The 21412-nt window shown below is 36.5% G+C and overlaps 2 protein-coding genes across 4 annotated transcripts in view; one reads left to right on the forward strand and one right to left on the reverse strand.

Annotated features, from left to right (window-relative positions):
• LOC127848640 (receptor-binding cancer antigen expressed on SiSo cells-like) overlaps positions 1–21412 on the forward strand; it is a 360763-nt gene that overhangs the window by 21599 nt on the left and 317752 nt on the right. The gene's annotated exons all lie outside the window — the stretch shown is intronic.
• LOC127848639 (uncharacterized) lies at positions 1654–14422 on the reverse strand. Of its 2 annotated transcripts, none has more exons than XR_008034607.1 (2): positions 14275–14412; positions 1654–3821 (listed from the first exon to the last, which is right to left on the reverse strand). XR_008034607.1 is itself a non-coding variant. In XM_052381222.1 (2 exons), exons 1-2 carry the CDS (start codon positions 14314–14316, stop codon positions 3274–3276), a joined length of 717 nt encoding a protein of 238 aa, XP_052237182.1. In that variant the 5' UTR covers positions 14317–14422; the 3' UTR covers positions 1654–3273. The 2 variants fall into 2 exon arrangements, 1 of the variants encoding a protein (XP_052237182.1); XM_052381222.1 differs by having other exon boundaries at positions 1654–3948; positions 14275–14422.

Genomic DNA, 21412 nt, shown 5'->3' on the forward strand with positions numbered 1-21412 from the left:
TCTTTTACATGAAAGAAGTAAACATGTGTAAAAAATGTTTGGCAAAGAAAATGACAGGTATTAATTTCTTTGTGGTTTTATTGCATTTATTTTACACGAATTATATAACCATGATGAATTATATGTAATTGACAAATATAAATCAGTTTATTTATTGTGCATGCAGGCATTTACATATAACCAGACAGTAGTGCAATTTCACATGTATATATAGGATTTTAACTTGCATTGCACCAGTGTATATATTGTTTTGAAAACAATTGTATGATCATGGTAAAGTTGCATATGTCTAGTCATAAGCAGTATGTGTTGGATACACTAGGAACAGGGCCAGAGGGATCATTTTGTTGTCAGATGATGATTATGTAATGTGTGTCTCATCCTAATATTTATTTAACCAGTATGCCATGTAATACATATATTTTCTAATAAAATTTTATAAAGGTTATTCAGTATTTAGATTGTGTTGACATGCTATTTCATGATGGATGGCTTCATCTACAGTCACTACAAGACTCACAGCAACAACATAATTGAGCCTCGGTCTGCGAAAATGGGTCTTAATGCATGTGTGTCAAGTGTTAATCAGGGCTAATCAGTGATGAACTTTTCGCTTTAATGAAATTTTTCGATAAAAAAGTATCTGGCGGAAAGTGTTGTCCCTAATAAGCCTGTGCTGACGGTATAGGCTTATCTGATAAAACATTTTGAGCACATGCGTTACAGTCTTCGAAATTCGCACTAGTCCGACAGCAAAAAACTAGTATTTTTTTCTTTTGGGCTTGTAGGAAATCCAATTTTACAAGCCCGACGTGCTTGTACAATTCATTAAACAGAAAACGAGTTCCACTATTATTTTCAATATTTGTAAACAAAGTTTTGAGTCGCTTAAATCAACAGCCGCTTATGTTTTAACACACTGCGCACACGTGCTGGGCAATCAGCCGATAATTGGATTACTGCGCATAAAGCGCATGGTTTTGTGGTTCCCGGATTACTATTATGTAAAATAAATGTTTTGCGTTGCGTTCGGGACACAGAGAGTAATGGCCAAACAGTTGTCATTCAAGTACGTCGTTGACAAATGCGAATCTGAGGTAACTGTGATTGATGCATTTGTCAACTGGCTTTTTGTAGAATAACCTAGCACTTAATTGCTTATATATATTCTGGTGGTTCAGGTTTGCTCTCTCTTTGACATGGATATATGGGATAAATTTCTGCTAATTTTTTACCTAAACTTTATGTATATATTTATAATTGTGATTTGATTGAAATGAGAGGCGGGCACAGATGACGAGGAAGCTAACTTTAATGAGGATGAAATTAATAAGAGATTTGTATTGTATTCTAAAGATTGAATAAATGAATGCTTCTTTGGATGTTTTATGTTATGTTTATCTGCATTTTTAACAAAAATGTTTGGGCTAGTAAAATCTGACTCGGGCTTGTTCAAATTCCCATAGTACTAGCCCGACTTGCTTGTAGATTTAAATCTGAATTTCAATGACTGCGTTAAGTCCCATTTTCCTAGAGCCAGACTCAAATGTTAAAGCAATGCCCGTTTAATTAAGGAATATATCCAATGAAGAGCAGCAAAAGTGGTTTGCAATTTATTGAAAATCGCATTATTGTTAAAAAAAAGATTTATTCCTCATTTACAACAAGATGCAATTATGTTACCAAAACAACAACACAATTAGCATTTCATGTAGAGGCTATACACACTATATGATAAATTAAACTGGTATTTATTATAAACAATACCATACTAAAGAAGCACATACAGTTCTCACTATTCTATTCATAGCAATTCATATTTATTTCAACAACAACTACTATAAACAACATTCCCATTTGCATCTTTTAAAAGGTACAAGTATTTCAGAATGCTATTTCAAAACACAACCTATCATGGAAACAACATGTTGACTTTTGAATTGTAGCGGAATTGTAGCGGGCATTGTCATGTAAAGCTCTGTCTTAAAATGCACGTTTTTTAGTCATCAAGATAGAAAATTACTGTACCTCTTCGACTCCTTCAAAATATATTGGTACATACAAAATACAAAATATACACAAACTCATCCTGATGTAACAACCTGTGACACGCAGTCTGATGTCTGGTTAGCTGCTGAAACACCATTTCTATTGAGTGTGAAAATTACATCAAAATATTATTTTATCTTAAGAAGTTTCTGTCTGAACAAAAGCTTGTTATAACAAAAAAACATATTCCACCAGTTAAATATCAACAATAATATTTTAAGTGATATCGAAGAAAAGGTTGTTGTTGTTGTTTTTTACAAAATCATTACCTCAAGTATAAAAAATCTTGTATACTCTATATAAAAACTCACTTTAAAGTAATTTTTCAAATGTCTTGATTCATTAATTTACAATATCCTCGAGTGCCCACTTTCGACGCATCTAAGCAGTCGGTTAAAGTTTTGTTGCTCAAAATAGGGATTAGGTTATAAATATTGTTATTTAATATCAAATGTCCCTTTTATTTACACAATTTAATTTCAATTGATTGTGCTATTAACCAAAATTTGCTGATAAACGACACGAGCTAAGTGAACTGTAACGGCGGCCATCTTGTAGAGAGTGCCCGGTAACGACGCATCTGATTGGTTACCTGATTTCAATGTAAACATCACTCCTGTGGAGACTGAATGCATGAAACATTTACTCAGGATTGTTGTACTTACATTTGTATCACTGTTAAAGCAATCTGGATCTGGAATCAGTTAGGGTTTTGAATTGTATTCATGTAAATTAAAACAAGTTTTCAACAAGTTCAAGTTACTCTTCAACAACACAGTGAGGACACATGAAGATATCACCTCTCCTTACAACCCTGAGTTGCGTACAATAAATGAGATGAACCCAGTGTCCACACCCAGAACACTGCACCCATTTCACAAAGACCAGTGAAGAACTCTGCCGTACAGCACTGGGAGTGAATAGGCTGCATACACAGCACACCTCTGTTTCATCCTCATCCTCTGATGATTCATCTACTGGTGTAGCAAGGACAGGTGACACTGCCTTAACTGTTCCAGATGGTCCAGGTTGTACGTTTAACTTCTGGGTCTTTGTCTTTTTTTTCCTTCCATCTTCATGATCCTAATTTTTTTTAATTATTATATCCTCAGTAATTGGCTTTCCACTGACCACTGAACTTAGGTATTTCCTCTTTTTTGTTGCTTGTTTCTTGGATGTGATGTTTGATTCTTTGTTGCAGAAAAATTGGGAGACGTCCGTTTCTTAGGGTTGGATGATTGATTGAAGAGAACTGGTTTCTTGTTGAAGGGCATCTGATGGCTTGAATACTGAGGGATCTATAGCATTTGGATCATATGGGTAGATGCCGGTTTTGCGAAAGGATGCCTGCAAATTATTTGGTGACAGTGCTTGTGAATATGCATTGCTTCCAAGTGCACACACATTGAAGCGTGTTATACTTTGCCCGCAGTTGTCGCGCATGAACTTGTGACACACAGAGCTGTAGATCCTTTCGAATGACCCAAAACAACCAACATCTAGAGGCTGCAAAACATGGCTCGTGTGTGCGGGCAAAATAAACAGGATTATGTTCTGTGACTTGGCCCAATCAATCAACCCCAAATTAATGTGAGATTTATGGCCATAGAGAATCAGAACAGGATTGTCCAGACAACGTTCAGGTAAGTATTTTAGCAGGTGATGCTCTAGGTACCTTTTGAACACAGCACTATTACTCCACCTGGACTCAGTGACTGTACCATCAACTCCATGACCACCACCATCTAATAATTCCGACTTAATTCGTAACCCTGGAAATACAAAGAATGGCGGGACACTGTTAACCATGGCATTTCCGCAACCAATGACTGTGATGAGGGTTCTTGAACCAGATGTGACTGCTTGTGGCTGAGATTCCCACCTATATAACGACTCGCCCTAGCAAGTAAAATGTTATATTATATGTGGTAATATAAAGGAAATCAATTCAGAATATGAATTTAAAGGTTCGGCATAGTTTGATAACCATCGGGATTCGGTTAAACACCATTATCCATTATCAGCCCTATATTTAACTAAAATATATATTCACTATGGAAATTCAAGACACACTGTTAAGATCGCTGTATTCATCATTAAGATAAAACGACATGTCTAGAGGACGAATATCTACAATTAATTTATTATTGGTGCGGTGCTTCTATGAAAAATCTTATTGCATATTATAAATATGCGTATAAAAAAATTCTTAAATATTCAATAAAAGTTACTATGTATTTATGTCCCGTTTCAAATAAAACTAATACGTTAGATTTGACATTTTTCTAGAAGATAAGCTGCTCGCTCTAGATAAATGGGTTCGAGCTAGAAGATAGCTGATCGCTCTAGATAAATGGGTTCGAGCTAGAAGATAGCTGATCGCTCTAGATAAATGGGTTTGAGCGTCCCGATTATACTGCCGGGAGGCGATACTTGAAAGTCATAAAATTATGTTTATGGATAATTTTAAAACAAAATACCTGCAAGACTAATTGGTGTTTAATCGAAGAATCAGAGCTGTAACTATACTTTCCGTATATAAGTCTAAATTTTTAACTATTGTGTTTTTATATCACAATTTCTATGTTAAATATATTTTACTTCAGAACATAGACTTATAGTAAACTGTTAACCATGTACTAAGCAAATGCTGAAGTATAAAATGTGTTAATGCTGATCAGAGAACTATTAATAGATTTAATAGTCCACTAAGCTGATAAATTTACTAAAATAAATTTGCAACTGTATATTTGAAATACTGCGATCTGATTGGCCACTCAATAATTTTAAACACTAAATAATTAAAGAGTTCGGTATGAATGTGCATGAATAAACTGAATGTAAATCTGCTATCTACATTCCAGCTATTCATTTAATGTCAACTGATGTTGAACACTGAAATAAATCAGTACTTATTGGGTGAAATTTAAACAATTAAAATCCCACGGTAGCTCCGCCCATTACCTTTTTTCGTGTTAAAATTTCGCTAAAAGTAACTTCTATCATATACCAGGAAGCTAAAACACAAGTCCCTGCAAATTCAAAGAATATTTTGTTAACTTCTGATGAAATCTCAAAGAAATAGGCAAACAACGGACTGATATCCAGATTTATGATATTCAAAATTAATCAATGCTTAAAATAAAAAAAATAACTTTCCATCATTTCTTTCTGAGAAGGATCTTGTGCAATATGGACCCCTCTTGAAAATCTGACAAAGTCCACACTTAGAATTACTTCATAAATTTGAATAGAACTTCAAATCAGTTGCTTATAACTTGACAATATCATTGTTTAACTAGCAAAGTCCACACCTGTCTGACATAAAGTCACGCAAGGTTTCGTGGTCTCATAAACTGACATAATGACTCATTATCAGAGTGTACGGATGGCAGAGGCATTATCTGCAGCACTGCGCTGATATCCCCGAAGACCCATTTTTGCATGAGCTCCTGAAGTAAATTTCTCCTTTAGACATTTTTGTGATCAAAATCTCAAAGATAACATGCTGGTTTATATTGCTTACAATTTGTTTGAAATGTGGTAAAATAAGAAGCACCTGTGGATTCTTCGCCATAATAAAACTATTAAAGGGAAAATAAACAAAAAAACTACAAGAAAATTCGATATCAGATGCACAAACAGTAGATGATTCATTCGTAAAATGATTAAGGGCTATTCAATAGATACATTATTGTTTTCACAAGAATAGCTGGGTGCGGATGTTCTGCTATTGCAGTGGTATATTGAATGCTTACTTAGGTGACCAGAGATCCTCACACAATGCCGCATATTCATGATAAAACCTCATAAACTTTAAAAACAAACACACATACAAGATATGCACTCACCTTGGTCATAAATAAAGGGTGTCCCGAATCCACCATTGCCATTATTGTAGTTATTGCTAGATGGAGCCCCCTAAACGACACCAGGGCATTGGTTTAACATTTCAGAAGATCAGCATCGCCCTGAACGCATGTTAAAGGGACCGTCAACAAGATTGATGAAAAAAAAGAAAAGTTTTAAAATACCGTATTTTTTTTTTACAATTATTAGTTTATATTGATTTAAATATCACGACTGTTATATTACATTACTTGAAACAAGAAATATCTTTAAAAAAGATATACGGCGTAAATAGTTTAATGAATGAGATCAAGTATAGCGAATGTCTTTTTCTGTGCAGTTCTTAGCTGCATCACACGCAGTACGGGATGTTACGGGGAGTTTTCGCGGCTTAATTTACATTATAACATATTGCTGGTCATAAACCTATAGATACAAAACAGAAAACCAAAAGAAGAATGGAAGTGAAATTTAAACATATGAGTCAACCGGCCACACGAGAAGTATCCGTATTTATAGGCGCGTTCTTCGAACAAACCTGTTTTAGTGGTGTGTCGGGCATTGCTATTTGATTCGATTATTAACAGTATCAATTATCATCGTGCTAATGCTTAAAGTGATATTATGGGCATTTTGCACTGTTAAATTGAGCTGAAAAGAATTAACAGGTCAAAATAGTTAGTTAAAATGTGGTTACTGATTAATTATCTGCAACTCACCTTGCTACCAGTTGTTTATAAAAATATATTTTATATTCGATATTCTTACGTGACCCACCCAGTCCTGTAAGCTGAAATGATCCGTAAAACAATTTCGTGTCTTTGTGTCGTATGAACAAATCTGCACTAAAACTAAATTTAGGTTCAACTCGTAAACGCATGATCAGTTGTCAAACGAAAGTACGGTTGATATTCAAATGCATTATTTTTCTCTTTCTGGTATATTGCTTTAGTATGATGATGCTGCATTAATTAATATAAGTGTAAATGAAGTAGAAACATCAAAAATAATCAACGGTTGCGATAGACACCTATAAACTGTTACATGCTCATAATATCACTTTAGTACATTAGGCAATATGGACGAATAATTATTGTTAAATTTATCAACAATAATATTTATCATTGTATTGTTGAAAACACATTAAGAATCTATTATTTACATACCATAATTATATTGCTGAATATCTTCATTTAACATATTTCTGGTCTAAAGAAAATTCCAGGTCACCTAGTTCACGGATAGCGTCTTTTTTATATAACGATTATTTTACTGGCCGCCAACTCCGGTGATGACCTGTATATAAACTCTGAATGTCCGCTAATTGACCCGATATACCTCGCGGGTTGAAATGCAATGCTTTAAAGTGAGGCCTCGCTTCCATTGCTCTTTATACTTTTACATGTTAACATGTTGACAGGAATAAGGAAGTAAGTACTAAATATGAGAACATAGCCTTTTAAGTATAAACGCTCTTGCGCTGGTAATACTCTGAAAATAAAAGGTGTACGCACAAACTGTATTGATGTCGAGAATTGAGTGTAAAACTGTTCTATCTATTAAGCCTTTTCATTCGAGATAAAATTGTTTCATACAGTAAAACAGTGTTACAAAGACGCGGATATGTTTCCAATGTTCTGGTGGTATACTCAAATCAGCCAATGGAATAAATGAAGTGTATTCATTCGTACCTAGCCGCGGGAAATTTTATTGGAATTTTATTGGACACTTACAAAGGTCAGGCTAAGGTGAAAAGCTGGCTTATGCAGCTTACGCCGAAAAAAGTTGTCAAGTTTTCATATTTTCTGTATATTCGGTAATAAAATTTTACTGAGTGTGTCTACCAGGTAACTACCAGTTAACTATAAATAACGCGAGTAGATTGATCATCACCGTAACGTGGTAAACCCAGGAATGCGTAGCGAATTGTATATATTTATATATAAAATGATCATTCTACTTGCGTTATTCATAGTGTGTATATCGTTATGTCACCTATTTTCGTGATGTTCTTTCGAATTCAACTCGCGAAATTTTATGACAGAATATACTGAAAATATGAAGACTTAACAACTTTTTTCTAGTAATGTCATATACCAGTCATGATATTTTTATCACTATAAACTAATAATGGTAAAACAATACGGTATTTGAGAACTTTTCTTTTTTCGTAAATCTGGTTGACGGTCCCTTTAAAAACCTTGGCAAGCAACATTGGACACAGCCCGGACCTGCAATAACACAGCAGATATATGGGTTTTTGATGGCATTCACACTAACGCGAGAACATGACTAATTTACTACTGACTACTGTTGACGCGATGTAAAATTCAAACCAAATCAAATCCCATGCGATACATGTAACAACAGAGACACGTTAAGCTTTTAAGTTCCTGTTATAGCGTTAATAAATCACAAAAAGTAGAACTTGGCATCATTTTTGTCAATGCGATTAACACAGTAATAAGGTGTCGAGAGTGGGATTTTAAACATTTCATGATTCCAAGCAAAACAATAGGCGTGATATAGATGGGTAAGTTTTTTACTCTCCTCTTTCCGCCTTTTACGGAGGATTCCAGAGATATATCGATATATATCACGATTGATACTGGAGATTTTAATTTTGATGTTTAGAGCGATCTCCCGACAATAGTAAATTACGCTATAATTTGCGCTGGAATTAGGTTTTTTAAATACTGGGTCCCCATTTTGCAACGTTAACTATTTATAATGGCGGTGTATGCAAAACCTAAGACTAATTCTAAATCAGAGACGCACTAGCAATCGACTTAAGAAGTAATATAGATCCACAAAGATATTGACAGCTATTTAAATTCAGTAGCAACATAGCCAAATGCACATAGTTAAATAAAGAACGCCTTTAGAATTTTAGCATTAATACAAATTCCAAAAGTTTAATTGCAATTGTCAATAACACACACGAAGTAAAGATATACATGTATATGAAGTAATTATAAACTTAGCAATATGTATTATTGGATGAAGTGCTTGCACAGCAAATGTAACTAGGCAAAATGCAACTGCCATGTATCAGATAGCATATGACAGTAGGTAACATAAGAATGTCATTTAATATTATGCATGTTCTGTATTCAAATAAGCATGTAAGTTAACTGCATGCATGTGCTGGCGGATTTTCCCTTCCATATTTCATGAAACTTTACTACAATATTTAGGTCTCAATGAGGCAAGGTGCAGAAGGCATGTGTCAATCATGCTGGGTCAAGGTCGAACTTCAAGGGTAAATGTTTGAGCCTCCATGTTTGTGTCTGCTTCCTATTCCTATACCCTTTGAATGATGGTTTATATTCCCATACCCTTTGAAGGAAGCTTCATATTCCTATTTGAAGAAAGCTTCATATTCCTATACCCTTTAAATGATGCTTCATATTCCTATACCCTTTGAAGGAAGCTTCATATTCCTATACCATTTGAAGGATGCTTCATATTCATATACCCTTTGAAAGATGCAACATATTCCTATACCCCTTTGAAGGAAGCTTCATATTCCTACACCCTTTGCAGGAAGCTTCATATTCCTATACCATTTGAAGGAAGCTTCATATTTCTACACCCTTTGAAGGAAGTTCATATTCCTATACCCTTTCAAAGATGCTTAATATTCCTATACTCTTTGAAGGAAGCTTCATATTTCTATACCATTTGAATGATGCTTCATATTCCTATACCATTTGGAGGATGCTTCATATTCCTCTACCATTTGAAGGTTGCTTCATATTCCTATACCATTTGAAGGATGCTTCATATTCCTATACAATTTGAAGGATGCTTCATATTCCTATACCCTTTGAAGGAAGCTTCGTATTCCTTTACCATTTGAAGAATGCTTCATATTCCTATACCATTTGAAATAAGCTTCATATTCCTATACCATTTGAAGGATGCTTCATATTCCTATATCATTTGAAGGATGCTTCATATGCTTATACCCTTTGAAGGAAGCTTCATATTCATATACCATTTGAATGATGCAACATATTCCTATACACTTTGAAGGATGCTTCATATGCCTATACTCTTTGAAAGATGCAACATATTACTATACCCTTTGAAAGATGCAGCATATTCCTATACCCTTTGAAGGAAGCTTCATATGCCTATACCCCTTGAAGGAAGCTTTATATTCCTATACCATTTGAAGGATGCTTCATGTTCCTATACCATTTGAAGGATGCTTCATATTCCTATACCATTTGAAGGATGTTTCATATTCCTATACCATTTTCAGGATGCTTCATATTCCTATACCATTTGATGGATGCTTCATATTCCTATACCATTTGAAGGATGCTTCATATTCCTATACCATTTGAAGGATGCTTTATATTCCTATTCCATTTGAAGGATGCCTAGTATCATATACCCTTTGAAGGAAGCTTCATATGCCTATACCATTTGAAGGAAGCTTCATATTTCTATACCCTTTGAAGAAAACTTCATATTCCTATACCATTTGAATGATGCTTCATATTCCTATACCATTTGAAGGAAGCTACATATTCCTATACTATTGGAAGGAAGCTTCATATTCCTATACCATTTGAAGGATGCTTCATATTTCTTTACCATTTCAAATAAGCTTCATATTCCTCTACCATTTGAAGGAAGCTTCATATTCCCATACCATTTAAAGGATGCTTCATAATCCTATACCCTTCGAAGGATACTTCATATTCATATAATCTGACGGATTTTTGTGAAGCTTGGCTGAAATGTTTAGGTTATTAAAACAATAGGAAGAAGGCGTGGTCATATAAGCCTCCGGATGGTCGACATTATACTTGCCAAGTTGGAGGTCAAACATTTGAGCCCTTATTTGTATGTCGATTCCATACCTTCTATACCACTTGCACGATTTCTATAAACTTAGCTGCAGCGTTTAAAATATTGAGATGATGTGCAGACTACGTGAATCAATCACGTCTGCTCAGAGTCTATGCTGTATTGCAAGGTCAAAAGTTTGAACCACCGTTTTCAGGCCCGGTCCATATCTGTAATACCCATTCTGTCAAACTTGTAGCAGCCGAAATTCTTTCCTTCATGATCGTGTCTTAGTGTCTTTACATCCAGTTAGTATCTCAATTGCCATCATGTGAAATTCGAAAAAAAGTGTATGCAACTCTGTCAAAGCCCTTATAAGTTAGCTCATAAGCCATGCATGGAATTGCACTGCCGACATCCTTTGACGCAATTTCGGTTCAAAAGTTCATAGGAGACACGTTCTGCGGAAACTGGGCTTAATGCGTGTGCGTTAAGTGTCGTCCCAGTTTAAACCGTCAAGTCCGTACATGCTCATCAGGGACGGCACTTTCCGCCTTAACGTGATTTTTTGTTAGAAGAGACCTCATTTAAAATTCCATAAAAGCAGAAAGTGTCGTCCCTGACATGCATTAAGCCCAGTTTTCCCAGATCGAGGCTCGTATGTGCATTTAACGCTACCGATTATTTCGTGAGCCCGTTCTACATATATTTACAAAGATACAAATATACTATATATTCATCGGATTAAGACGGAGAAGGAATGTGTTTCTTTGCATTGATTAATAAAGTAAGAATGCAACCGCGGCGAGCTAAACATACATTATTAAGTGCTGCATATACGAGATCACAGGTGTTGGGCACGTGGCCAATTCACTTAAACACTATACATATTATATCAGATTTCTTTTAAATTTGTTTGGTTAAAGTGATAAAAAAATCTTGTTTTATTACATATCGATGATGTTTCCGTGTATTGGCCACGCGCCCAACACCTGTGTACGAGATCAGATGGGTTGGTGTGATGGTTTTTTCCAGGATGTTCTATAATATGTAAAAAAAATACGACGCAACGACACCAGTTTTTCAACGTCGACTGTTTTAATTTAAATAATTGTGCAACTCCAAACTGGGTATTCATACTAGCTACATACACACAAAATGCCAGTGTAATACATGTTCATCTTTTGTAGCTATTGAGTGGAAACTGGTTTTATATCTTTAGTACACGTGACCTTTGGTGCACGGACTAATCCGGAATGCAATACCAGTTCTCAATGAAAGCTTGTCATATATATCGAACCATAATCAACTTTGGGTTATTCAAGCACAAGTAATTACGAAATTCGGATAGTGCCATCTATAATCTCGCCCTTGTTTCAGCAAGGGCGACACACGAAGCGATACACGATATTTTGCGCGACACATGATATTTGAGCGATACACGAAGCGACGCGCGAGAATGTACCACGAAATATCGCCCTTGTCTTGGTAGCCCAAAAGGCAATATATCGTGGTTAATATCGCGTGTCGCTTCGTGTATCGCGCAAAATATCGTGTGTCGCTTTGAGTATCGCGCAAAATATCGTGTCTCGCGTTCAAAGGGCGACACACGAAACACGAAGCGACACACGATATTTTGCGCGATACACGAAGCGACACGCGATATGTGTACTGTTCAAATATCGCTGCACTAATATCGCCTGTCGACTCTCGGGTTTTTTAAACATTGTGTTAGAGTATTTTCTAACCATTGATTATCAATATGGCTGCCCCTTTGGTCTCCCCTGATTTTTTGAAAACGCGAGAGTCGACGGGCGATATTATTATGGTGTACGAACTGGTCCAAATCTATTCTAAACCGTCCCGGACGGTATATAAACCGTCCCGGACGGTTTGTAAACCGTCCCGGACAGTTTACAAACCGCCCGGGACGGTTTAGGAAAGTTTTGGACCGTTCGTGCGCATAAACCGTCCGGGACGGTTTAAACTGTCCGATTCGGTATTATTACTGGAGTAGGATTGCTATAATGCTTTCCTTTGAAGTTTTACGAGCGCTATGTAATATCGTTGTCATCTGGAGCGACGCTATTTTTCTCGGACAAAACATGAATTTCAAAATCTTCAATCAATCGTTGCTGCCAATCATGTCAGACTTAAAAATAAATAGTTTATGTACTCGAAATAAATGTATTTGCCCACAAGGTATTCCTGACATAGGTAACGAATTTCATCTTTTACAGTGATTTTTTTATACAATGAAGGAAGCAGCTTTTAAACCGAACAGGTTGAATAGACTGAATAATACTTTTTCAAGTAAGCAATTGACAAAATATCACAAGCAAAGCCGGAGATTGAAAATGTTCTGAATTAGTTAAAGAAATACTTTTTTATTGACTCCTCTTCAAAACCTATGCCGTACTATAATTTACCCCAGGAAACCGTCCCGGACGGTTTTCTAAACTGTATCGAACGGTTTGTTATCCACAAATTAAATCGCCCGGTTCGGTTTACAGACGCACGAGCGGTTCAAAATTATGTTACTGTCCGACACAGTTTAGTAAACCGTCCGGGACGGTTCATAAACCGGCCCGGCCGGTTTAGAATAGTTTTGGACCCGTGCGTACACCATATATTATTACAGCGATATTTGAATTGTACAAATATCGCGTGTCGCTTCGCGTATCGTACAAAATATCGAGTATCGCTTCGTGTGTCGTGTACGTGTCGCGGTCTGAAATTAGACCGCGATGCACGAGATTCAGATAATTTGTGCAATTTTTTAATAATAAAATATTGTGTATCGCTTCGTGTGTCGCTCAAAATATCGTGTGTCGCTTTGTGGTTGTTTGCGCGATACAAGAAGCGACACACGATATTATCGCTTCATGTGTCGTGTGTCGCCCTTGATGAAAGAAGGGCGAGATTATAGATGGCACTATCCGGATTCCGTAAGTAATTGATATAAATTTGAATAGAACTTCAAATCAGTTGCTTATAACTTGACAATATCATTGTTTAACTAGCAAAGTCCACACCTGTCTGCCATAAAGTCACGCAAGGTTTCGTGGTCTCATAAACTGACATTATGACTCATTATCAGAGTGTACGGATGGCAGAGGCATTATCTGCAGCACTGCGCTGATATCTCCGAAGACCCATTTTTGCATGAGCTCCTGAAGTAAATTTCTCCTTTAGACATTTTTTGTGATCAAAATCTCAAAGATAACATGCTGGTTTATATTGCTTACAATTTGTTTGAAATGTGGTAAAATAAGAAGCACCTGTGGATTCTTCGCCATAATAAAACTATTAAAGGGAAAATAAACAAAAAAACTACAAGAAAATTCGATATCAGATGCACAAACAGTAGATGATTCATTCGTAAAATGATTAAGGGCTAGTCAATAGATACATTATTGTTTTCACAAGAATAGCTGGGTGCGGATGTTCTGCTATTGCAGTGGTATATTGAATGCTTACTTAGGTGACCAGAGATCCTCACACAATGCCGCATATTCATGATAAAACCTCATAAACTTTAAAAACAAACACACATACAAGATATGCACTCACCTTGGTCATAAATAAAGGGTGTCCCGAATCCACCATTGTCATTATTGTAGTTATTGCTAGATGGAGCCCCCTAAACGACACCAGGGCATTGGTTTAACATTTCAGAAGATCAGCATCGCCCTGAACGCATGTTAAAGGGACCGTCAACAAGATTGATGAAAAAAAGAAAAGTTTTAAAATACCGTATTTTTTTTACAATTATTAGTTTATATTGATTTAAATATCACGACTGTTATATTACATTACTTGAAAAAAAGTTGTCAAGTTTTCATATTTTCTGTATATTCGGTAATAAAATTTTACTGAGTGTGTCTACCAGGTAACTACCAGTTAACTATAAATAACGCGAGTAGATTAATCATCACCGTAACGTGGTAAACCCAGGAATGCGTAGCGAATTGTATATATTTATATATAAAATGATCATTCTACTTGCGTTATTCATAGTGTGTATATCGTTATGTCACCTATTTTCGTGATGTTCTTTCGAATTCAACTCGCGAAATTTTATGACAGAATATACTGAAAATATGAAGACTTAACAACTTTTTTCTAGTAATGTCATATACCAGTCGTGATATTTTAATCACTATAAACTAATAATTGTAAAACAATACGGTATTTTAGAACTTTTCTTTTTTCGTAAATCTGGTTGACGGTCCCTTTAAAAACCTTGGCAAGCAACATTGGACACAGCCCGGGCCTGCAATAACACAGCAGATATATGGGTTTTGATGGCATTCACACTAACGTGAGAACATGACTAATTTACTACTGACTACTGTTGACGCGATGTAAAATTCAAACCAAATCAAATCCCATGCGATACATGTAACAACAGAGACACGTTAAGCTTTTAAGTTCCTGTTATAGCGTTAATAAATCACAAAAAGTAGAACTTACCTTGGCATCATTTTTGTCAATGCGATTAACACAGTAATACGGTGTCGAGAGTGGGATTTTAAACATTCCATGATTCCAAGCAAAACAATATGCATGATATAGACGGGTAAGTTTTTTACTCTCCTCTCTCCGCCTTTACGGAAGATTCCAGAGATCGTCGATATATCACGATTGATACTGGAGATTTTGATTTTAATGTTTAGAGTAATCTCCCGGCAATAGTAAATTACGCTAGAATTTGCGCTAGAATTAGTTTTTTTTAATACTGGTTCCACTTTTTGCAACGTTAACAATTTATAATGGCGATGTATGCAAAACCTAAGACTAATTCTAAATCAGAGACGCACTAGCAATCGACTTAAGAAGTAATATAGATCCACAAAGATATTGACAGCTATTTAAATTCAGTAGCAACATAGCCAAATGCACACAGTTAAATAAAGAACGCCTTTAGAATTTTAGAATTAATACAAATTCCAAAAGTTTAACTGCAATTGTCAAAAATACACACGAAGAAAAGATATACATGTATGTGAAGTAATTATAAACTTAGCAATATGTATAATTGGATGAAGTGCTTGCTCAGCAAATGTAACTAGGCAAAATGCAACTACCATGAATCAGATAGCATATGACAGTAGGTAACATAAGAATGTCATTTAACAGCATGCATGTTCTGTATTAAAATTAGCATGCAAGTTAACTGCATGCATTTTTCCTTCCATAGTTCATGAAACTTTACTACAATATTTAGGTCTCAATGAGGCAAGGTGCAGAAGGCATGTGTCAATCATGCTGGGTCAAGGTTGAACTTCAAGGGTAAATGTTTGAGCCTCCATGTTTGTGTCTGCTTCCTATTCCTATACCCTTTGAATGATGGTTTATATTCCTATACCCTTTGAATGATGGTTTATATTCCAATACCCTTTGAAGGAAGCTTCATATTCCTATTTGAAGGAAGCTTCATGTTCCTATACCCTTTGAAGGATGCTTCATATTCCTATACCCTTTGAAGGAAGCTTTATATTCCTATACCATTTGAAGGATGCTTCATATTCATATACCCTTTGAAGGAAGCTTCATATTCCTATACCCTTTAAGCTTCATATGTATATACCCTTTGAAGAAAACTTCATATTCGTATACCATTTAAAGGATGCTTCATATTCCTATACCATTTGAAGGATGCTTCATATTCCTATACCATTTGAAGGATGCTTCATATTTCTATACCCCTTTGAAGGAAGCTTCATATTCCTACACCCTTTGAAGGAAGCTTCATATACCTACACCATTTGAAGGAAGCAACATATTCCTATACCCTTTCAAAGATGTTTAATATTCCTATACCCTTTGAAGGAAACTTCATATTTCTATGCCATTTGAATGATGCTTCATATTCCTATACCATTTGAAGGATGCTTCATATTCCTATACCATTTGAAGGATGCTTCATATTCCTATACCCCTTTGAAGGAAGCTTCATATTCCTATACCATTTGAAGGAAGCTTCATATTCCTACACCATTTGAAGGAAGCAACATATTCCTATACCCTTTCAAAGATGTTTAATATTCCTATACCCTTTGAAGGAAACTTCATATTTCTATGCCATTTGAATGATGCTTAATATTCCTATACCATTTGAAGGATGCTTCATATTACTCTACCATTTAAAGGATGCTTCATATTCCTATACCATTTGAAGGATGCTTCATATTCCTATACCATTTGAAGGATGCTTCATATTCCTGTACCCTTTGAAGGAAGCTTCATATTCCTTTACCATTTGAAGAATGCTTCATATTCTTATACCATTTGAAATAAGCTTCATATACCTTTACCATTTGAAGGATGCTTCATATTCCTATACCATTTGAAGGATGCTTCATATTCCTATACCATTTGAAGGATGCTTCATATGCTTATACCCTTTGAAGGAAGCTTCATATCCATATACCCTTTGAAGGATGCTACATATTCATATACCATTTGAATGATGCAATATATTCCTATACACTTCGAAGGATGCTTCATATTCCTATACCCTTTGAAATATGCAACATATTCCTATACCCTTTGAAGGAAGCTTCATATGCCTATACCCCTTGAAGGAAGCTTTATATTCCTATACCATTTGAAGGATGCTTCATGTTCCTATACCATTTGAAGGATGCTTCATATTCCTATACCATTTGAAGGATGTTTCATATTCCTATACCATTTGAAGGATGCTTCATATTCTTATACCATTTGATGGATGCTTCATAGTCCTATACCATTTGAAGGATTCTTTATATTCCAATACCATTTGAAGGATGCTTAGTATTCATATACCCTTTGAAGGAAGCTTTATATGCCTATACCATTTGAAGGAAGCTTCATATTTATATACCCTTTGATGAAAACTTCATATTTGTATACCATTTGAATGATGCTTCATATTCCTATACCAATTGAAGGAAGCTATATATTCCTATACTATTGGAAGGAAGCTTCATATTTCTATACCATTTGAAGGGTGCTTCATATTCCTTTACCATTTTAAATAAGCGTCATATTCCTTTACCATTTGAAGGAAGCTTCATATTCCCATACCATTTAAAGGATGCTTCATATTCCTATACCCTTTGAAGGATGCTTCATATTCCTATAATCTGACGGATTTTCGTGAAGCTTTGCTGAAATGTTCAGGTTATTAAAACAATAGGAAGAAGGCGTTTGTCATATAAGCCTCCGGATGGTCGACATTATACTTGCCAAGTTGGAGGTCAAACATTTGAGCCCTTATTTGTATGTCAATTCCATACCTTCTATACCACTTGCACGATTTCTATTAACTTAGCTGCAGCGTTTAAAATATTGAGATGATGTGCAGAATAGGTGAGTAAATCACGCCTGCTCAGAGTCAATGCTGTATTGCAAGGTCAAAAGTTTGAACCACCGTTTTCAGGCCCGGTCCATATCTGTAATACCCATTCTGTCAAACTTGTAGCAGCCGAAATTCTTTCCTTCATGATCGTGTATTAGTGTCTTTACATCCAGTTAGTATCTCAATTGCCATCATGTGAAATTCGACAAAGTGTATGCAACTCTGTCAAAGCCCTTATAAGTTAGCTCATAAGCCATGCATGGAATTGCACTGCCGATATCCTTTGACGCAATATCGGTTCAAAAGTTCATAGGAGACACGTTCTGCGGAAACTGGGCTTAATGCGTGTGCGTTAAGTGTCGTCCCAGTTTAAACCGTCAAGTCCGTACATGCTCATCAGGGACGGCACTTTCCGCCTTAACGTGATTTTTTGTTAGAAGAGACCTCATTTAAAATTCCATAAAAGCAGAAAGTGTCGTCCCTGACATGCATTAAGCCCAGCTTTCCCAGATCGAGGCTCGTATGTGCATTTAACGCTACCGATTATTTCGTGAGCCCGTTCTACATATATTTACAAAGATACAAATATACTATATATTCATCGGATTAAGACGGAGAAGGAATGTGTGTCTTTGCATTGATTAATAAAGTAAGAATGCAACCGCGGCGAGCTAAACATACATTATTAAGTGCTGCATATACGAGATCACAGGTGTTGGGCACGTGGCCAATTCACTTAAACACTATACATATTATATCAGATTTCTTTTAAATTTGTTTGGTTAAAGTGATAAAAAAATCTTGTTTTATTACATATCGATGATGTTTCCGTGTATTGGCCACGCGCCCAACACCTGTGTACGAGATCAGATGGGTTGGTGTGATGGTTTTTTCCAGGATGTTCTATAATATGTAAAAAAAATACGACGCAACGACACCAGTTTTTCAACGTCGACTGTTTTAATTTAAATAATTGTGCAACTCCAAACTGGGTATTCATACTAGCTACATACACACAAAATGCCAGTGTAATACATGTTCATCTTTTGTAGCTATTGAGTGGAAACTGGTTTTATATCTTTAGTACACGTGACCTTTGGTGCACGGACTAATCCGGAATGCAATACCAGTTCTCAATGAAAGCTTGTCATATATATCGAACCATAATCAACTTTGGGTTATTCAAGCACAAGTAATTACGAAATTCGGATAGTGCCATCTATAATCTCGCCCTTGTTTCAGCAAGGGCGACACACGAAGCGATACACGATATTTTGCGCGACACATGATATTTGAGCGATACACGAAGCGACGCGCGAGAATGTACCACGAAATATCGCCCTTGTCTTGGTAGCCCAAAAGGCAATATATCGTGGTTAATATCGCGTGTCGCTTCGTGTATCGCGCAAAATATCGTGTGTCGCTTTGAGTATCGCGCAAAATATCGTGTCTCGCGTTCAAAGGGCGACACACGAAACACGAAGCGACACACGATATTTTGCGCGATACACGAAGCGACACGCGATATGTGTACTGTTCAAATATCGCTGCACTAATATCGCCTGTCGACTCTCGGGTTTTTTAAACATTGTGTTAGAGTATTTTCTAACCATTGATTATCAATATGGCTGCCCCTTTGGTCTCCCCTGATTTTTTGAAAACGCGAGAGTCGACGGGCGATATTATCATGGTGTACGAACTGGTCCAAATCTATTCTAAACCGTCCCGGACGGTATATAAACCGTCCCGGACGGTTTGTAAACCGTCCCGGACAGTTTACAAACCGCCCGGGACGGTTTAGGAAAGTTTTGGACCGTTCGTGCGCATAAACCGTCCGGGACGGTTTAAACTGTCCGATTCGGTATTATTACTGGAGTAGGATTGCTTATGCTTTCCTTTGAAGTTTTACGAGCGCTATGTAATATCGTTGTCATCTGGAGCGACGCTATTTTTCTCGGACAAAACATGAATTTCAAAATCTTCAATCAATCGTTGCTGCCAATCATGTCAGACTTAAAAATAAATAGTTTATGTACTCGAAATAAATGTATTTGCCCACAAGGTATTCCTGACATAGGTAACGAATTTCATCTTTTACAGTGATTTTTTTATACAATGAAGGAAGCAGCTTTTAAACCGAACAGGTTGAATAGACTGAATAATACTTTTTCAAGTAAGCAATTGACAAAATATCACAAGCAAAGCCGGAGATTGAAAATGTTCTGAATTAGTTAAAGAAATACTTTTTTATTGACTCCTCTTCAAAACCTATGCCGTACTATAATTTACCCCAGGAAACCGTCCCGGACGGTTTTCTAAACTGTATCGAACGGTTTGTTATCCACAAATAAAATCGCCCGGTTCGGTTTACAGACGCACGAGCGGTTCAAAATTATGTTACTGTCCGACACAGTTTAGTCAACCGTCCGGGACGGTTCATAAACCGGCCCGGCCGGTTTAGAATAGTTTTGGACCCGTGCGTACACCATATATTATTACAGCGATATTTGAATTGTACAAATATCGTGTGTCGCTTCGCGTATCGTACAAAATATCGAGTATCGCTTCGTGTGTCGTGTACGTGTCGCGGTCTGAAATTAGACCGCGATGCACGAGATTCAGATAATTTGTGCAATTTTTTAATAATAAAATATTGTGTATCGCTTCGTGTGTCGCTCAAAATATCGTGTGTCGCTTTGTGGTTGTTTGCGCGATACAAGAAGCGACACACGATATTATCGCTTCATGTGTCGTGTGTCGCCCTTGATGAAAGAAGGGCGAGATTATAGATGGCACTATCCGGATTCCGTAAGTAATTGATAGGAAACCACGCCGCCCTCCCGACTGCCATTCTCCAATCATATAACCAAGATTTTCAGCTTCGTTAAAAAAAACGGTTCATAACTGTATATGCCGTAGATTCCATGTTTTTGTTTTAAATCATATCACTAAAACAAACAACGTAAGATCATGTATTACAGGCATTGCACATCTTTATCCATTGCCTGTCCCATATCCGTTATACGGATCGGAGCTGGGCGGAAACGCGGGGTACATAGGCGCGGCAGGGTCTGTGTCCCGGCCTGGCGCTTGCACTGGGTAGGCGGGGTTGGTAACAGCCGTGTAGGGCGGAGGCGCATGCGCGTTGTAACCGGAACCGGGGTAGTTCTGCTGATATGGGTACGGGTAAGGCGGTGCCGCTGAAAAATAAGAACCATAACACGCAAGTGATAACTTATGGTTCTGTATTACAGAGAAAGTGTTCTCACAAACAACATTGCCAAAAACATGCGCAAATGAACTTTTTTTATAAATACAATTACCGGTAACCAAACTCTTTTATAAATACTTGTTGGGTTGATC

The sequence above is a fragment of the Dreissena polymorpha genome, chromosome 10 (assembly GCF_020536995.1).
Source record: "Dreissena polymorpha isolate Duluth1 chromosome 10, UMN_Dpol_1.0, whole genome shotgun sequence".
Lineage (NCBI taxonomy): Eukaryota > Metazoa > Mollusca > Bivalvia > Myida > Dreissenidae > Dreissena > Dreissena polymorpha.

Coding starts and splice junctions, on each gene's coding strand:
- LOC127848639 (XM_052381222.1), bottom strand. CDS start 14,316: ATGACAATGGTGGATTCGGGACACCCTTTATTTATGACCAAG. Junction 3,949..14,274: donor ACCCTTTATTTATGACCAAG/GTGAGTGCATAT, acceptor TTTACTTGCTAG/GGCGAGTCGTTATATAGGTG.